This window comes from Neovison vison, chromosome 10, assembly GCF_020171115.1.
Source record: "Neovison vison isolate M4711 chromosome 10, ASM_NN_V1, whole genome shotgun sequence".
Classification (NCBI taxonomy): domain Eukaryota; kingdom Metazoa; phylum Chordata; class Mammalia; order Carnivora; family Mustelidae; genus Neogale; species Neogale vison.
This window is the reverse complement of record NC_058100.1, coordinates 46735876-46753480: the sequence shown is the minus strand read 5'-3', so window position 1 is coordinate 46753480 and position 17605 is coordinate 46735876. Positions and strand designations below refer to the sequence as shown.

The window sequence follows — 17605 nt, the reverse complement described above, 5'->3', positions numbered from 1 at the left end:
TTAAGGTGGGGATAATTGTTTGATTTGGACTTGGAGACGAGAAGTAGAATTCCTTTAAGTCTCAAAATATAAACGGGAAATCGGCCAGTGCAGATGGAGATTACACTCTTTACCTGCATGCCTAACAGGGTCTCATTATTCGTCATCTTTATCCTATAAAACAGTACTCTCCCCCCACCACCACCTTTTTTAGCCTTAATGGTGCTAAAAAAGGCTAAGTTTGAAGTTTTGGTAAGAACCTGTATTATTTCGTTTACATATTATATATGTACATACATATTTTTTCTCAGTTGCATTTAATACCCGTTGTGAAAGTTTACCCCTTTTTCTTCTTTCAGGAAAGTGTATAGTGTTCTACCAGTCAGGCTTGTTAGACTTTCTACATGGAGTTTTCTTAATCTGATTCTACATACTGCTTTTGTTTCAGTTTTACTTGTCTCTGAGTTTTAAAACATTTTATTTTTGATCTGTATGAGAAATCCTTTACTTGTTCCTATTTTCTTTTTTAAAGAATTGGGGCTGTTTTAAAGAATTGGGGGGCAGGGAAAATATTTAGGGCCATGGAATCTACCCATATTTATAAGCTTTATTTTTTAAGTACATGATTAGCATATACATGGCTAGTGGAAAATCATTTAATGAAAAAAAGGAAGTTCATTGTAGAAGAACTAAAAATGCCCTTGGAAGCACCTGTGTGGATTACAACGGTTTGAAAAACTGGTATTTGCTACGGAAACTTTGAGATGCTCTCCTCAGTAATTTTTTTTATTATGTTGAAGGCAGAGTCCACAGCCTGATGACCAGTTTCACTGCTGGTTCATCACATAACCATGAGTGACTCACTTAAGTTCTGTTTCACGTATCTTCCTTGCTACCATAGAGAAAATACTAGCCCGAGAGCTCCTGTAACTTATGAATAGAGTAACTTACAAATTTAGCTAATAATACTTGAGGATGTTGGAGTATTTTAGTAATGTCCTGTGTCTTGTATGTAATTCATTTTTGCCTGAGACATCATTTTTACTGTATACCGTGGAACTCCACCTTTCTCTGAAGCTCCATTTGAATTTCCTGATGGGAAGTTTGCTCAGAGAAGCCTTATCTGCTTTCTTTTTCTCATTTGCATATAGAATTTGTGTTAAAATCTCATTAGTGTTTTACATCTCATGATACTATTGTGTCCCACAAGACGTAAGTCCATACAGTGACTACACTTTGAAGTTTTACACAGCAAATCAAGCCTTTTTTTTTTTTTTAAGATTTTATTTATTTAAGACAGAGATCACAAGTAGGCAGAGAGAGGGGGAAGCAGGCTTCCCGTTGAGCAGAGAGCCGGATGTGGGGCTAGATCCCAAGACCCTGGGATCATGATCTGAGCAGAAGGCAGAGGCTTAACCCACTGAGCCACCCAGGTGCCCCTTAAGCTTTTTGTGAATAAAGAATGATTGTCCCCATCATTGATCATGACTGAGTTTGGAGTCAGAGCTGAGTTTTGAATTCCTGTTCTGTCACTGTGACTTGGGCAGGTTGCTGTATTGCTCTGAGCTCTTTTCCTCATCTCCAAAATTGAGATTCATGGAGTTATTTGGAGTATTAAATAGGATAGTTTAAGGACTCAATAGATGGGAACTGGTAATACTAATTGGGCTACTAACACTAAGGGAGTTGGTCCATGATTTTGATAACAAAACAGAAAGGAAGAAAATTCACCTATAATTCCACTAACTCAACAGATTAAATTGTTTTTTTGTTTTTTTTTTAATATATTCCTTTAGCCCTTCACCATAGGTATACGTAATGTAAATATAATAACCTTTTTACAAAAAGTCAAATTTGAAAGATCAGTGTGTTAACTTCTGACAATTTTATATGAATAGAGCTCTCTGGGTCTGCCTTTATTCTGATCTCCTAGTGAAGAAACAGCAGAACTTTATTTTAGCCCAGGTTCAAATAACAATAGTTTAAAAAAAAAATAACAATAGTTTTTGAGGGCTTCTTTTGTGTCCCCATAGTGGCAAGTGTGGTACATTATCTTTTTAACCCTCAGTGCCTCTTCTTTCTAGGTAGTGTTACTCCTTTTTGTGGTTAAGAAAACAGAAAACATAGAGAGGAGTTCACCAACAACTGTGCAGGCCCAGGCAGTCTGACTTAAGAGTACCGTGCTGCAAGGGTTTTATCTTCGTACCTTCAGTGTATGGCAGTTCGGTCGCGTATGTAGGCAGGAATGATCCCGGAGGCTGACTGAAAACTTCTTTGTATAAAAGTGTAACAGTATCTATAATTACTGTAACCACTTTAAAAAACTTTTTATAGGAAAATAGTGAAGAATAGGGAAGTATAGACTGTCTGAACAAGTGAAGCATTCACCTATGGTTTTATTAGCTGTGTTAGTAAAAGTATGATTTATATACAAGGTGAGTTACTAAGAGTAAATTTTCCTTTGTTTATTAAACATGGGGTCTATTAAAAGAAATCTTCTCCAAAGTAGTGTTTCTCAAACTTCATAGTGAAGCATTAGAATCTTTTGGCAAACCTCTTAAAACATAGCCTGCACCGGCCTCTCAAATATTCTGGTTAAAGTAGGTCTGGGGTCAGGTCCAAGTCTAATATGCTCCAAGATGACGCTAATGATTCCCAGCTAAGAGTTTAGTAAGGAAACAAATAGTGGTGGCTATCCAAATAGTTGATTTGACAGTGAAACTTTGGTTTAAGGACTGTCTTTTGCTAAAAGGACGGAGGATTTTTTTTGAAACACTGATGATCCCAGGGCTGAAGCAGGGAGCCTGGAACATCTTGTGCTTGAAATTAAGGAAATGCTCAAAAAAATTTAGAGGCTTGTTGAAAGGACATGGGAACCAACTTGAAGGAGCTTCAAATGGCCAAAGTTGGAACAATTTGAGCAACAAAATGAATAATGGTAGTATTGAATTTTAAGGCAGGGAACGAAGTTAAGTATCCGTGTTGAATGGGTATAGTTGAATAAACAAACAGGAAAAGGGACAACTCTTTCTTAACTGAAGAAGTCCAGTGAATGAAATGAATGAAAAGCAGGAAGTAGAAAATCATCAGGCATATAGCACTGTAGTATTTTTTTTTTTTAAGATTTATTAATTTGACAGAGATCACAAGCAGGAAGAGAGGCAGGCAGAGAGAGAGTGGAGGAAGCAGGCTCCCTGCTGAGCAGAGAGCCCAGTGCGGTGCTTGATCCCAGGACCCCGAGATCATTATCCAAGCCGAAGGCAGAGGCTTAACCCACTGAGCCACCCAGGTGCCCTTGTAGTATTTACTGCAGACAAAATTCACTTAAAATGCTAGTGGATGGAAGTTTGAGGAAAATGAGGATATCTGAATGTTCTGAAAAACTCTCTCAAGGTAATTACAGCTGGAAAGGAAAAGTAGTAACTTGGCATTGGAGATACCATATTAACCCAATGATAGAAGTTAACATCACCAGTAGCAGGACATGGACAACATGAACTCAGTGATATGATGCAGTTAGAAGGATACAACATCATTTCTTTGGTGATACTGCTGCCAAAATGCATGAGAAATGTCACGAGAAAACATTATACAAACCCAAATTGAGGATCATTCTACAAAATAAGTGACAGTTACTTTTCAGAAGTATCAAGGTCCCAAAGACTAAGTAAGTTCACAAAAGACAAAAGAAACTGTAAAGCCTACAGACTGTCACAGTTTAGAGATTCAGGAGAATTAACAACTAAATGTGATATGAGATCCCAGATAGGATCTGGAACAGAGAAAGGACATCAATGGAGAAACTGGTGAAATTTGAAAAGTCTGTAGTTTAGTTAACTGACTTGTATCAATGTTAGTTTCTTGGTTTTTTTATTTAAGATTTTAGTTTTTTTACGAGATAGAGAATAATAGTGGCATATTATGACAATAAATATGGTCCAGAGGAGTGGGTAAGACTTAGAAATTTAGTTTTAAATACAGACACAAATAGCATACGTATAAGAATAGAAATACCCGAACTTGGCCCTAGGTCCCACTATTGGAAGTTGTGTATTAACCTTAAAGATTTTACTGCTCGTGTTTGAATTTGAACCATAACTTTTGGGCCATTACGACAAGGTCAGTTGAAATGTACGCATAAACGTCTAAAGCAGCTGTTCTGTTTTACGGTATGCTTGCAGGCCACACATAAGCCTGTTTTTGTCTGTCAGTTGCTGGAGTGAGAGGCAGCTGTTTTCTAACTCGAGATCGTTTTTTTGTTTGTTTGTTTGGCTCATGTGTTCTTCATAACAGGGAACAGTGTATGTGGTAAGTTGTGCTGAAGATGGACATCCATATGTCTTTTCTCACCGATTCCAGCTCTGCCAAATTAGAAACAGTTTCTCACAAAACAGTCTGAAGACTTTCTAAGGAGCATTTATTTTCATGATATATTTAACACAATTATTTTAGATTATGAGAATTTAAAAAGAACATTCCTGTTTATCCCCATACTCCTTAATCCCCTGCCTATAAATTCCAAACTACTTACAAAATAGGAAACTTGAATGGTTTGACTTTGTGTATGAAACTTATCAGAGAAATTGTCTCATATAAAAAAGAGGTGGTTTTTTTTTTTTAATTGGTTAACCTTAGAATGTAATACTCCATGGAAGAAAATAATTAAAATGGGAACTCATGGTTTAATTTATATTTTTATATTTTTTCTGTATATCTCTCTTCTGATTTTACATATATAAAGATTAGTGGAGGCTGAATTCTAAGGAATATGTTTGCTTGGAGAAGTCACCCCAATCCTGACTCAGTCTGAGACTTACATTATCCTACCATAAAAAGAACAAGAGAATTTTTGTCTGACAAAGGCAGATTTGAGCTTGCTTACTAACAGCCATTCAGGAAATAGCAAAGAATGAAATAGAATATTTAGGGAAGATAAATATTTAATGTGTATTAAGCTGCCGTTATTAGTAGATACAGATTTCAGTGGGTTAGAATAGCATTTTCATTTTGCAGTTAAAGTGCTATTTTCTAAATTGTCTCCAAAGTTTCAGGAAGAATCAATCTTAATTTTATTGTAGTCCTTACACACAGAAAAACCTGATTTTTGTTTTCCTCTTGTATAGCATTTGTGTAGTAGAGAAACTCTAAACTTTGGTTTTTACCCACTGTTGCTGGTTGAAAGGTTTGAAAACCTTGCTGCTTCTGTGGGTCTTCCAGAATTTCCTATGAACTCTACGTACAGTCTTTTAATATCCATCTGAAGACTTTTGACCTTTACCCAAAGCATTGTTTCCAATCTGGATTCCCTGGACATCTGGAAGTCCTGTAAGAGTTTTCTTTGTATATCCATAGTACTTGATGTTGAGCCAACTACATGGTTAGTTCCCTCGGTAACTTAATCAGTAGAGAAATGGTGGTTGTCAAGGTATTTTCAGCATTTCTACAAGCCAAGTAGTAATCATATATTTACTTTAAATGAACTCCTTTTAACATAAGCTAATAACGTGTTGAGGAAGGAAACAAATCCAGAATATGTAACTCTTTGCAACTTTATGATAGAGGCATTTTGAATATTTATCTGCAATTTAAAATACTGAAAATTTCTAAACTAGGGCTAGTAACAATAATTATCTTCTTTGAAGTTTTGATTAGCAGATTGACATTGGCAGACATCTGATTAATAAAAAAAATGAGAAAATGAAATTATTGGAAGAATGCTCGTTGTTTAGACATCCTTCCAAAATGAGATCTGAGGAGGGATGTGCTGGAATAAAAATTACATTTGGTAGTAAAATGATTAGGAACCATTAACAACTAATGGTTTTTGGGAGTTTAAAAGTATCTATTCTCTTTCCAGAAAAAAAGCACAAGTGTACATAAAAAATCCTGATGTAATTTCACGGGATTCAGGACTCCCTAAACCTATCCTAGATCTTTTTGTCTGGAAACGGAAATTGTGGTAGGTGATTTTCTCCACCTGCACCTTGGTACATACACACCATTGAAGAGTAGCAAACAGTTTGTAAAGGGGTTTTTTAAAGCTTAACTGTTTCTGCTTCAAAAAGGTCATAGGGGGAAGGGAGGGAAAAAAATGAAAGAAGATGGGACCAGGGAGGGAGACAAACCTTAAGAGAATCTTAATCTCAGGAAACAAACTGAAGGTTGCGGGGGTGGGGGGGGGTGGCTGGGTGAAGGACCCTAGGGAGGGTATGTGCTATGGTGAGTGCTGTGGACTGTGTAAAACTGATGATTCACAGACCTGTACCTCTGAAGCAAATAATACATTATATGTTAATTTTAAAAAGATCAAATAAACATCATTTATGTAATTAAAAAAAAAAAGGTACTATCTTTGGTAGTTAAGATACAGGCTCTGGAACCAGTCTGCCTGGATTCAGATACTGATTTCTCTGCAGTGACCTGTGACCTTTGCAAGTTGCTCAACCTCTGTTTCCTTAACTATAAAATTGATTATTGTAAGGATTACATGAGATAATATATGTAAAGTGCTTAGAATGGGTAGTGGTACTTGGTGTTAGTTATTGTTAGTCAGCCTTATTATCTCACAGACAAAGGACTACTGTGGAATACCGGGCTATGCGAGGTTCTCTGGGCTACAGCTTACTTGGAAGAAGAGTTCTTTTTTCTAATTTAGCACTAAGGCACCATGTGAAAATCCTTGCACACAGATGCATGCCTTTATGGGAATATGCTTAGATGAGCTTTCTTTTCCACACCAGTACCAGGTAGGCTTCTTTTATTTCTATGAAGAGATAGTTGCTTACAATTTTATGAGAAAAATGATCTGTATCCTTCCTATAAAAAAAAAAAATTATTTGAGGGAGGGAGGGAACACAACCAGGAGGGGGTGGCAGAGGGAGGTCGAAGCGAGGCTCCATCCCAGGACCTTGGGACCATGACCTGAGGTGAAGGCAGATGTTTAACAGACTAAGCCACCCAGGTGCCCGTATCTGTATCCTCCTGTAGGCTTTTATCCTCTGTATGTTACTTACCCTCTGGACAAAGTAACTACTGCTGCTCTTCCTTGTCCACAATGTGGAATTCTGGTTTTGCTAAATCTCTTTCTAGCCCATTGCTATTTCCACTCTACTGTTTTTTAAAATTAGAACATATCGAATAGAGTTTCTGTAAGCCTTTACAACTTGTGATACAATGAACCTCGTACCTTCACTGAGTTAAAAAAAAATTAATCTTTTAAAAAAATTTTTTAAATTTAAATTCAATTAACATACAGTGTATTATTAGTTTCAGAGGTGGAGTTTACTGATTCATCAGTCTCATCTAACACCCAGTGCTCATTGTATCACGTGCCCTTCTTAATGTCCATCACCCAGTTACACCATCTGCCCTCCCCCCAAAATTACTATCTTTGAAATGCTTTTAATATGCCCTCCCCAGCCCTATGCCCTTTCCTCTCCCATCAAAGGTAATGGTTGTCCTTTGCTTATCCTTCATTCTTTTATAGTTTTATTGAATATTCCTAGATAATATATTGAAATTTAATGTAAATGCAAACTGTATAACTGTGTGGGTGGTGGAATGGGGTGTTCGGCTACTTTTAATTTTTTTAGCTTAATATTCTTGAGTTTCATCTGTGTCTGTATGTACAGTATTCCACTGTATAGCCATAATGAGGGTTTTTTGTCCTCATCACTGCAGTAAGGCAAGTATCTCAGTAAAGGGAGTCAAGTCAAAGTACCTAAAAATTCTGTTTACACTGTACTGTAGTACACTAATTGTGCAGTAGCGTTGTGTTTTTTAAAAAATGTTTATACCTTAATTTAAAAAATAATTTATTGCTAAAAAATGCTGACCGTTATTTGAGCTTTTAATGAGTGGAGGGTCTTAGCTTAATGTTGATAGCTACTGACTGTCCAGGGTGATGGTTGCTGAAGGCTGGGGGGGCTGTGGCAATTTCCTAAAATAAAACAACAGTGACGTTTGGGGCATCAGTTGGCTCTTCCTTTTATGAATGATTTCCGTATGGCATGTGATTCTGTTTGACAGCACTTTCCCACAGTAGAACTTCTTTAAAACTGGACTCAATCCTCTTAAATCTGGCCACTGCTTTATCAACGAAGTTATGTAATACTCTAACTTTTTTTGTTGTCATTTCAACAGTCTTCACAGCATCTTCAAGAATAGATACCATCTCAGGAACCTACTTTCTTTGCTCATCCATAAGAATCAACTTCACATCCATTGAAGTTCTATTAAGAAATTAAAGCAATTCACTCACCTCTTCAGTTTGACTCCTAATTCTAGTTCTCTTGCAATTTCCATCATATCTGCAGTTATTTCCTCCGACTGACGTTTTGAACCCCTCAGTCATCTATAAGGTTTGGAATCTGTTTCTACCAGCATCCTATTAATGTTGATTTCGGCCCTTTCCCGTGAATCAGGAATATTTTTAATGGCATCTAAAATGGTGAATCATTTCCTGAAAGTTTTCAGTTTACTTTGCCCAGATCCATGAAAGGAATCCTTCTCCAGTGGCAGCCATAGCCGTATTTCAGAAGTAGTAAGACTTGAAAGTCTAAGTTATTCCTTGATTCGTGGGCTGCAGAATGGACATTGTGTTAGAAGGCACAAAAGCAACATTAATCTCCTTGTACATCTCCCTCAGAGCCCTTGGGTGACCAGGTACATTGTTAAAGGAGCAGTAGTATTTTGAAAGAAATCTCTTTCTGAGCAGTAGACCTCAACAGTGGGTTTAAAATATTCAGTAAACTGGGGCGCCTGGGTGGCTCAGTGGGTTAAGCCACTGCCTTCGGCTCAGGTCATGATCCCAGGGTCCTGGGATCGAGTCCCTCATCAGGCTCTCTGCTCAGCAGGGAGCCTGCTTCCTCCTCTCTCTGCCTGCCTCTCTGCCTACTTGTGATCTCTCTCTGTCAAATAAATAAATAAATTCTTTAAAAAAAAATATTCAGTAAACTATGTTGTAAACAGATGTGCTGTCATTCAGGCTTTGTTTTCCATTTCTAGAGCACAGGCAGAGTAGATATAGCATCATTAGTAAGGGCCTTGGGATTTTTGGAATGAGCAGTGGCTGCTTAAAATTAAAAGTCGCCTTTGCATTAGCTTCTAACAAGAGTCGCCTGTCCTTTAAAGCCAGGCATTGATTTCTTCTGTCTAGCTCTGAAGGTCCCGATCGCATCTTACTCCAGTAGAAGGCTGCTTTAATCTACATTGCAAATCTGCTGTTAGTGTAACCACCTTCATTCTGTAAATTAGCTAGATCTTCCAGACCAAGTGCTGCAACTTCTCCATCAGCACCTGCTGTGTTACCTTGCACTGTAACGATGTTACGGAGACAGCTTCTTTTCTTTAAACCTCATGAACCAACCTCTGCTGGTTTCAGACTTCTGCTTTCTGCTATGCTTGCTCCCTTCTCTCAGACTGTGTAGAATTCAAGAGAGGATTTTGCTCCGGATTAGGTTTAGGCTTAGGGGAATGTTGTGGCTGGTGTGATCTTCAAACCAAACCATTTAAACTTTCCCCATATCAGCAAGAAGGCTGTTTCACTTTGTTATCATGTGTGTGTTCACTGGAGCAGCCCTTTTAATTTCCCTCAAGAATTTTTCCTTCACATTCACAGCTCAGCTGTTTGGGGCAATAGGCCTTATTTTTCAGGCTGTCAGCTTTGGACATGCTTTTCACACTAAGTGTAATCATTTCTAGCTTTTGATTTAAAGTGAGAGGCATGCAGCTCTTTCTCTGACTTGAACATTTAGGGCCCATTGTAGTGTTATTAATTGGCCTAATTTCAGTACTGTTGTGTCTCTGAATAGGGAGGTCTGAGGAGAGGGGGACAGATGGGGGAACAGTGAGTCAGGGGAGCAAGTTAGTGAGTTAGAACACAAGACATTTATCAAGTTTATAGTCTTCTATGGGTATGGTCTCAGATACCCTAAAACAGTAACAGTCATAACATCAAAGATCACTGATCATAGATTACCATAGCAAATATAATTAATAATGGCAAAGTTTGAAATACTGTGAGAATTTCCAAAATGTAACACAGAGATACAAAGCAAGCAAATACTGTTGGAGAAATGGTGCGGACAGACTTGGTGATGCAGGGTTGCCACAAACCTTCATGTTTTGAAAATACGGTATCTGAGAAGCACAGTAAAGGAAAGTGCAATGAAATGAGATATGCCTGTACCTCGATTTATTTATCCATTTTAGTGTTCATGGCCATTTTGCCTGTTTTGTTACTGCATGTAGTACTACCATGAATATTTTCGTTCACGTTTAAGCACAAATGTGCAAATTTTCTAGGGTATATACTTGAGTGGAATTACTGAGTTACAGGAAGCACGTATATGTTCAGTTTTACTAGATAATGCCAAATTAATTCCAAAAATGGTTGTACTAATTTATGCTTCTATGGTATAAGGATTCACATTATATTTTTTCGTTCTTTTTATGTTTATTGGTCATGTACAACAGTAAATAAAGACAAAGAGCGCTATTCTCAAGGAGTGTATATTTTTGTAGAAACAAAGAGCTAAAATATTTAATATATCAAAATGGAAAATATAAGGCAAGGAAAATGGGATGTTATCTTGGCTGCTCTTGGCTGTATATGGGGATTAGAGATTAAGGGGATGAGGTACAACCAGGAAGCTCTGGGCTTCGCTTAGTGGTCAGTATAAACAGAGATATACAGTATGATGAGATTGGTTGGCCATAAGGGGTAGTGAAGCTGTGAGTGGGGGTGGGGTGGGGTTTGAGGATATCGCCGGGACCATTTTCAAGAGGCCCTCTTCACTCATCCGTTAGTGGTAAGGCTAAGAGTGAGCGAGGAGGATGGTGGCAAGTAATCTTAATGTGAGCAGTTAGTGCTTTGGGGTCCCCTTTTGACACTTGCCCATAGTGGTTTTTAGAGGACGGGGGGGGGGGGGGGGGGGGGCTGGGCTGTCTTGTCTGAAACATAAGGAACACTAGAGTTCTCTTAATTGAGGAGTATTTGGAGCTCTAATGCTTTGTTGACGTTGAAGTTGGAGAGAGAAAAGTTGGGGGAAAGGTGGGTTTATTCTGAGTATTTGGAGCTTTAGGACTCCCTTCTGCCACTGCCAGTGGAGATGTGGAATCCTGAGGGTGGTTGTGCCTGGAGTATAAACAGCCCCAGTTGTCAGCCTTGTTAATTTTTGCCAGTCTGGTGGATGTGAAATAGTATCTTGTTGTGATTTCAATTGAATATCCCCCTTTCACTCAAAAAATCCAAAATTCTTTATCTTTTCAACGTTAGACTTAGCCATATAACTTTACTACTAACTTTTATGTTGAACCCCATGGTTGTGTGGGTTTTATTCATCATCTGTCTGTGCCATGTACTAAATGTGGAAGATTTCCCAATTCAGCAACTGAAACTTCTACTGTGGTGGCTCTTGTCAGCCCTCGGGGAAATCTTTTGTGCCCCGTATTGTCACTAACAAAGGTATTGAGTCAGGAACCCTGCCACACCTTCTGTTTACTTTGCCTGAGGAGCTGAGTTGGTGTCCCACACCCATGCATTGTTATCTCACCTCAGAAAATACTTACAGCACTTCACTGACTGCCTCACCTCAGCCTGGGCTCTCATCAGAATAGGAGCTCTGGGTTGCAGCACTGTCAGAGGCTCTTTGGTTGCCTTTTAAACTTTTCCATTTTAAAATCTGACAGTCAGAGCTACTATTGAAGGTCTACAAGGAAAATGCTTTGACCACAACTAAGGCTGTCACTGCTCTGCTTTTCAGGCCAAATCTTTATACAGTTTTAGCACTCATGCCTTCCCCAGTGTCTCTGCATGCTTTCACAGGATCAAGCCTCAGAATTCACAAAAAAGAGCACTGGAGAAAAGCAAGGTTTATGTCATTTTCTGATATGTAGCATTCCCGAGGTGGCTGTGTAGTTGTTCATAGATCTAGAACCCCACCTTTTTTTACTTGCTATATTAAGTGTCATGAAGGAGTATAAAAATGATGATAGCACCTGCAAATTCCAACTGATTTTCTAAATATTTTCCAAAAATTGCTCAGAACTACTGCTCAAGATTATACCTTATTTTCTTTCTTAAATATATAATGTGCATAAACCTATGAAGATTGATAAGGTAATGAGACATACCCCTCTTGGTTTCTTTTTTAGCCTTCAGAAAGATTTCCTCCCAACTTCCTACAGTTAGCTATTAAGAATATTTCCTGATGATTTTGTAAGCATTTTCCTGGATGGATTAAAGTATATTATAGAAAAGCTGTCACCGTTGTTAATGTTAGTCCACACATTACAGGAATACCATATATGGTACCCATTTCACAAAAAAAGATACACGAGAAATCTCAGAGTTTTACTAGATTAAATATGATTATACAGACTTTATGATTACTGGAGTGCAGAAGGACTTAGAAGAAAGAACTACAGTCCTAAAGATTTTAAGCTAGTACAGAAGTTTTTTTAAAAGATTTTATTTATTTGACAGAGAGAGGCTTCGAGAGTGTGAGTGCATACGTGAGCAGGGAGAGGGAGATGCAGACTCCTGACTGAGCAGGGAACCCCACCTGGGGCTCAATCCCAGGACTCTGAGATCATGACCTAAGCTGAAGTCAGACGCTTAACCGACTGACTGAGCCACCCAATCTAGTATGAATCCTAAGTGAACCAAAAAACCGTTCCTAGTGCCCAAAATAAGCACAAGATTAACTGCCAATGGATAAATTGTTGTGGACCCCTATGAAATTATCATAAAAAGACCCACAAGACAATTTTCATCCACCTTGACTGGTCCAAGTGATTTCCAAATGCATGTTTCTAATAATAATATGAGCAACTCAAAGCCCATATGAGTCGTCTGAAGTTTTATCATTTACAGGTATGTGAAGCATTCCCAGAGGCTTCAACCAACTCAGCATCAGCTACTTCTCTGTGACTGGGTCCTGATTAAGGTCTTCCCAAGAAAGACTTCATTGGATCCACATTCAAGAGGACTCTACCAGGTTTTCCTGACCCCCCTACATCGCTGTAAAGTGCCAAGGCCTTAAGACTTGGGTACGTGTATTACAACGGCAAGTGCCAGCGCCCACAAAAGACCCATTGGACCTGTCAGCTGCTCTGTTTCACCAAGCAGATATAATAACTTACCAGCAAAGCAGAGTAAGCCAAGTGCCTCTGCATGACACCACCAGCTGATAACACACAAGAAAAAATAACCAATTTAGACTAGAGCCCTGTCTTTTCTCGAGAAGCTGGGATTTGAAGGAGCTATTCTGAATCTGTGCAGCTAGTGAGTGACTGATCACACTAGACGGATCGGCCCCTGAGTTCAGAGACTGAGTTGCAGTTGAGTGAAAAATAGACAACGAAATCTTGAAGAATTGCACGGAGGTGCAAGCCAAATTTAACTCCGGTCGCCAAGTATCGTTGGTTGGACTGAGAAATTGCTCTACCAGACCTGTACTAGGACTGGTTATTTGGGTATCTCTCTTTGTCATTGTTGCCTTTTACTGTTACATTGGTTTCTGTGTTACCTCTCTAGGTCCAGATGTTCTCAGATAACTCACATTGCCCGGACTGTGGACAACAGTGGTTCCCTAGTTTAGAACTAGGCCACTGGTTGTACCAAACTGAACTTGTTGAAAATGAATGTTACCAGGTGTTCTTAGACCGCATTAACAGAGCTGATTATTGCCCTGAATGTTACCCTGATAATCCTGCTAATAGAAGCCTTGTTCTGCCTTGGTCTTTCCCACTTGAGTGGGCTCCCCAAAATCTTACCAGATGGACCTTTGAAAAAGCTTGCCACCCGTTTCTTCTGGGTCCTCCACTGGTTAGAAAAAGGATACATGACTCTAGAGTAGCTGGCTTTAACCCTGCATTGCAGTTAATCTTGACCAGAACGGACAAAACCTTGAACAAAAAACTTGGCCAAAACAAGTAACTTCTTAAGCAGTCAAAATCATGGAGACTCTAGAGTTTGTACAAGTAGCCCAAGGGAGAATGGGAAAATGTCTCCTTTTTAAGTCTGATCTAAACTGTCACTACCTTGGGGAACTGCTTAAATTGTTGGATCTATTCCCAATGTCTACACATACTTTGTTCAGCATGAATTTAATCAGTATTCCAGCCGGGCTGTTCATCTAGAACCAGTCTAATCTATGTTCCCCATGTTTTGGAATTAGCTTCCCCATCCTAAAAAGCTCCCCAGCCTTATTATGGATATATGACAGGATAGTCCTGGAGGAGAGGCCCTGTACTGTGTGTACCATAATGATACTTTTAGTGATAACTTTTGTGGGAAGGCAACTTTGTAGCTGGATTATAGAGTATTCCAGTAAAACAGCTAGATACTTTGATTAGAAACTGCATTGTTCTGAATTCCACCTCTTGTACATTAGCCAGTGGTAATACCTACATAAGATACACAAAAACATGCAGAAATGCCACTGTCTTTACTTACCTGACACCACATAAGTGAAGGCTGTCCTGTTTCAGTGGTGAGTGAACGTAGAATGTAACCCCCTGGAAATGGACAAGTACTTGTGCTAGGACATAAGTGGCAAGGAGTTAGCAAGCTTGACTCCGCAGACAAGAGCAACAGTCTAAAGGAAGCGTCTTTCTGAGAACTAAGAATGTCTTGCTGGACATTGACCACATGCTGGCCTTCACTTGATGAGAATCATGGAACTTAGAGTACAGGAGAAAACTTAGAATATCTGTTGAAAATATCTCAGAGGCCACTGAACAATTTTTAAATTCCGCCCAAGATCCTAGATAACCCGTTGCTTGTGTAGCAGCTCAACAATGTTCTAAGGTCCCGGGCTCACTCTGTTCTTCGCCACTGGGATCCTTATCATGGTGGCTTTTTGCCCTTATAGTTGTTTCCTCGGTGAGCCTAAGTGTGGCTGTTGCTATTCAGACATTTCATTCCCAAAGGCTGGGAAGTAGGAAGCAAAAGCTTTTGCCTTTCAAGTCTGTGTCTTTTATTTGGGAAAAAAAATCTTCAAAGTCCCTCACAGATTTTTTCTTATGTGTCATTAGAAAGTACTGGTTCATAAGCCGGGGGAACCTGGCAAAGGGGAATGGGGTTAGCAGTGCTTGGGTGGGTAGGGCACATAGTCTCCCCTAATTAAATCATGGCCCTTTTAGGAAGGGAGAAGGGAGGAATGAATGGCTGTTGGTATGCAACAAATCATGCCTGCCACATGTTGTGAAACCCAAAGTTATTTGTTCATCTGTATAAAGGATGTATCCCAGAGATCTACCCTGTATCTGCCTTATGTCTGTTGCAATGGACATTCTCTCATGTTACTGCGGAATAAACTGTGTGGACTGCTAAATTGAGTGAAGACGAGTTAGTTTATCATTAACCCTTGGTTAAGAACTCCTTTACGGTACTAAAGCTCTTTGTAAAAAGTGAAAATTTACTTAGAGGTAATGCTTTTGACCAATATTATTGGCCCCTAAGTTTTTTTCAAACACATATTGACACTCTACATGCGTGCAGTTTTAAGTATCAGCAAAATGATATTTTGTTTTTTTAAGATTTTTTTTTTTTTAAAGATTTTATTTATTTATTTGAGAGAGAGAGAGACAGTGAGAGAGAGCATGAGCGAGGAGAAGGTCAGAGAGCGAAGCAGACTCCCCATGGAGCTGGGAGCCCGATGTGGGACTCGATCCCGGGACTCCAGGATCACGCCCTGAGCCGAAGGCAGTCGTCCAACCAACTGAGCCACCCAGGCGTCCCTAAGATTTTTATTTATTTGACAGAGAGGTCACAAGTAGGCAGGGAGGCAGGCAGAGAGAGGGGGGGAAGCAGGCTCCCCGCTGAGCAGAGAGTCCAATGCGGGGCTCGATCCCAAGACCCTGAGATTATGACCTGCGCTGAAGGCAGAGGCTTAACCCACTGAGCCACCCAGGTGCCCCTCGGCAAAATGTTCTAACCAAAGATTATTTTAACCAGTCTTTCCTTTAAATAGTTAAGAAAAAGTAGACGGATTTGTCCTGTTGATTTCCAAATCAGTACCTGGATGAGTTTGTCAAAACGTGTAAATTTCTTGATCTTAGAGAAATTTTGATTCCTTAGGTTGCTCACAGGGTCCAGGAATCTTCCTTTCTAAGTAGGGGTGCAGGAGATTCTTACCCAGGTGCTCTATGGCTACTTCGAGAAGTACAAGAGTAGCACCTCCATGGTGTTAGTTATCTGGCTTCAAAGGATGGGAACTGAGTACTCCTCATACCACAAGGTGTTGATAGTTCTTGTACTTTGCCGCCACCACATCAAGAGGTTTCCTGGAGGACTGCCGGTAGGTGACTGTGCTAGTTCAGATTATTAGTCACATGTTTCTCATTAAAATAATCAGGACTGCTGTAGTTCTGTGTGGTGTCATTCTGAGCTTTGTGAGTATATGGACAGGAGAAAGGAATCCAAAATATTAAAAATTACTTTAAGAATCCCTTCAGACATGATTGTATCATCGCATAACCTGTTACATGGTCAGCTCTCAGAAATAACATAATGTGGCAGAGTTCATAAAATGGAGCAAAGCAGAAAATCCAGGGGACTTTGTAGCTCTTCTGCTTTGGTCTTCTTAGTATGACTTGAATTGGCTTAAAATACTCCACAATGTTCCAATTCATGGTTCCAGATAGTGAATTATAAAGTATAAATATATTCCTAAAATTAAGTCTCACAACAAATGTTGTAGAGGGTTATCCGCTATTTTAGATTATATGAGCCGTATTAATCATCTTCATACTGTGGCAGAATTGATACTATTACTTACATGTATTGGTGGCCATTTTTTAAATGACTGTTAAAACCACTTCCAGTTATTTTATGGCAGACCTGGGAGTGGAGTATTCAGAGACATGTGCTGGGGTAACCTGGGAAGGAAGTAACCTTACTAAAGAGGAGGCTCTCCTGCATTGGGGGTAACTGAGTTAAGATTATCTCTTAAGTGATAGGAAGAGAAAGAAGCCCAGGCAAGCAGGGAGGCATAAAAGAATTCCATGGAATCCAAAGAATGTGTGGCAATCAGCAGGATACACTTATCTGTAAGAGTGAGATGAACCATACCCGTTCTGTTTTCTTCAGTCTTCCCTGATGGGCCTGGATTGTCTGCGAAGTCCTGAGAACACAGCTTGAAAACTGCTTATTATATAGGAAAAATAATGGTCTTGGAGCCATCTGACCTGTGTGTGTTTTCAAATTCTAGTACTGTTCAATGACTTTGGGCATTTTAACCTCTCTGTCTCCAGTTACTTTATCTGCCACATAGGTAGTGCAGTAATACCTACCTCCTACTCTGGGGTTTGAAATGGGATAATACATGCCAATCCTGGGGCGCGTAGTAAGTCTTTAGAACTAGAAAAGGTACAGGAGAATGAGGCAGAAAGAGGGATTAAAGCCAGTTGTTAGAGCTTGATGCTGAATTACTGGAAACTTCTTAAGTCCCTTCCAAGGAAGGACCAGTACCTTTCAGTGAAGATAACTGAGGTCGGAGTCTGTAGCTGAGTGGAGCCGTATGTCTTAGGTGTAAAGACAAGTCTACAGGGATGGAGGACCCCAAGCAAATCCTTATCACATTTCTCAGGCTCCTTTACAGTCATTACTGTCGTAGGT

General features: G+C 39.4%; 2 protein-coding genes across 5 annotated transcripts in view; both read left to right on the top strand.

Annotated features, from left to right (window-relative positions):
* The window catches only part of LOC122918577 (torsin-1A-interacting protein 2-like), a 41610-nt gene that overhangs the window by 4842 nt on the left and 19163 nt on the right, over nucleotides 1-17605 (top strand). The window contains exon 1 of one of the 4 annotated variants that reach the window (XM_044267207.1): nucleotides 12958-13032. The exons of the other annotated variants lie outside the window; for them this stretch is intronic. The gene's annotated coding sequence lies outside the window, so the exon portion shown is untranslated. Of the gene's footprint in view, nucleotides 1-12957; nucleotides 13033-17605 lie in introns of those variants that run through there. 4 annotated transcript variants of the gene reach the window in all.
* LOC122918578 (torsin-1A-interacting protein 2) lies at nucleotides 13031-15320 on the top strand. Its single transcript, XM_044267211.1, has one exon. The coding sequence runs from the start codon at nucleotides 13526-13528 to the stop codon at nucleotides 13919-13921; it is 396 nt and encodes a 131-aa protein (XP_044123146.1). The 5' UTR covers nucleotides 13031-13525; the 3' UTR covers nucleotides 13922-15320.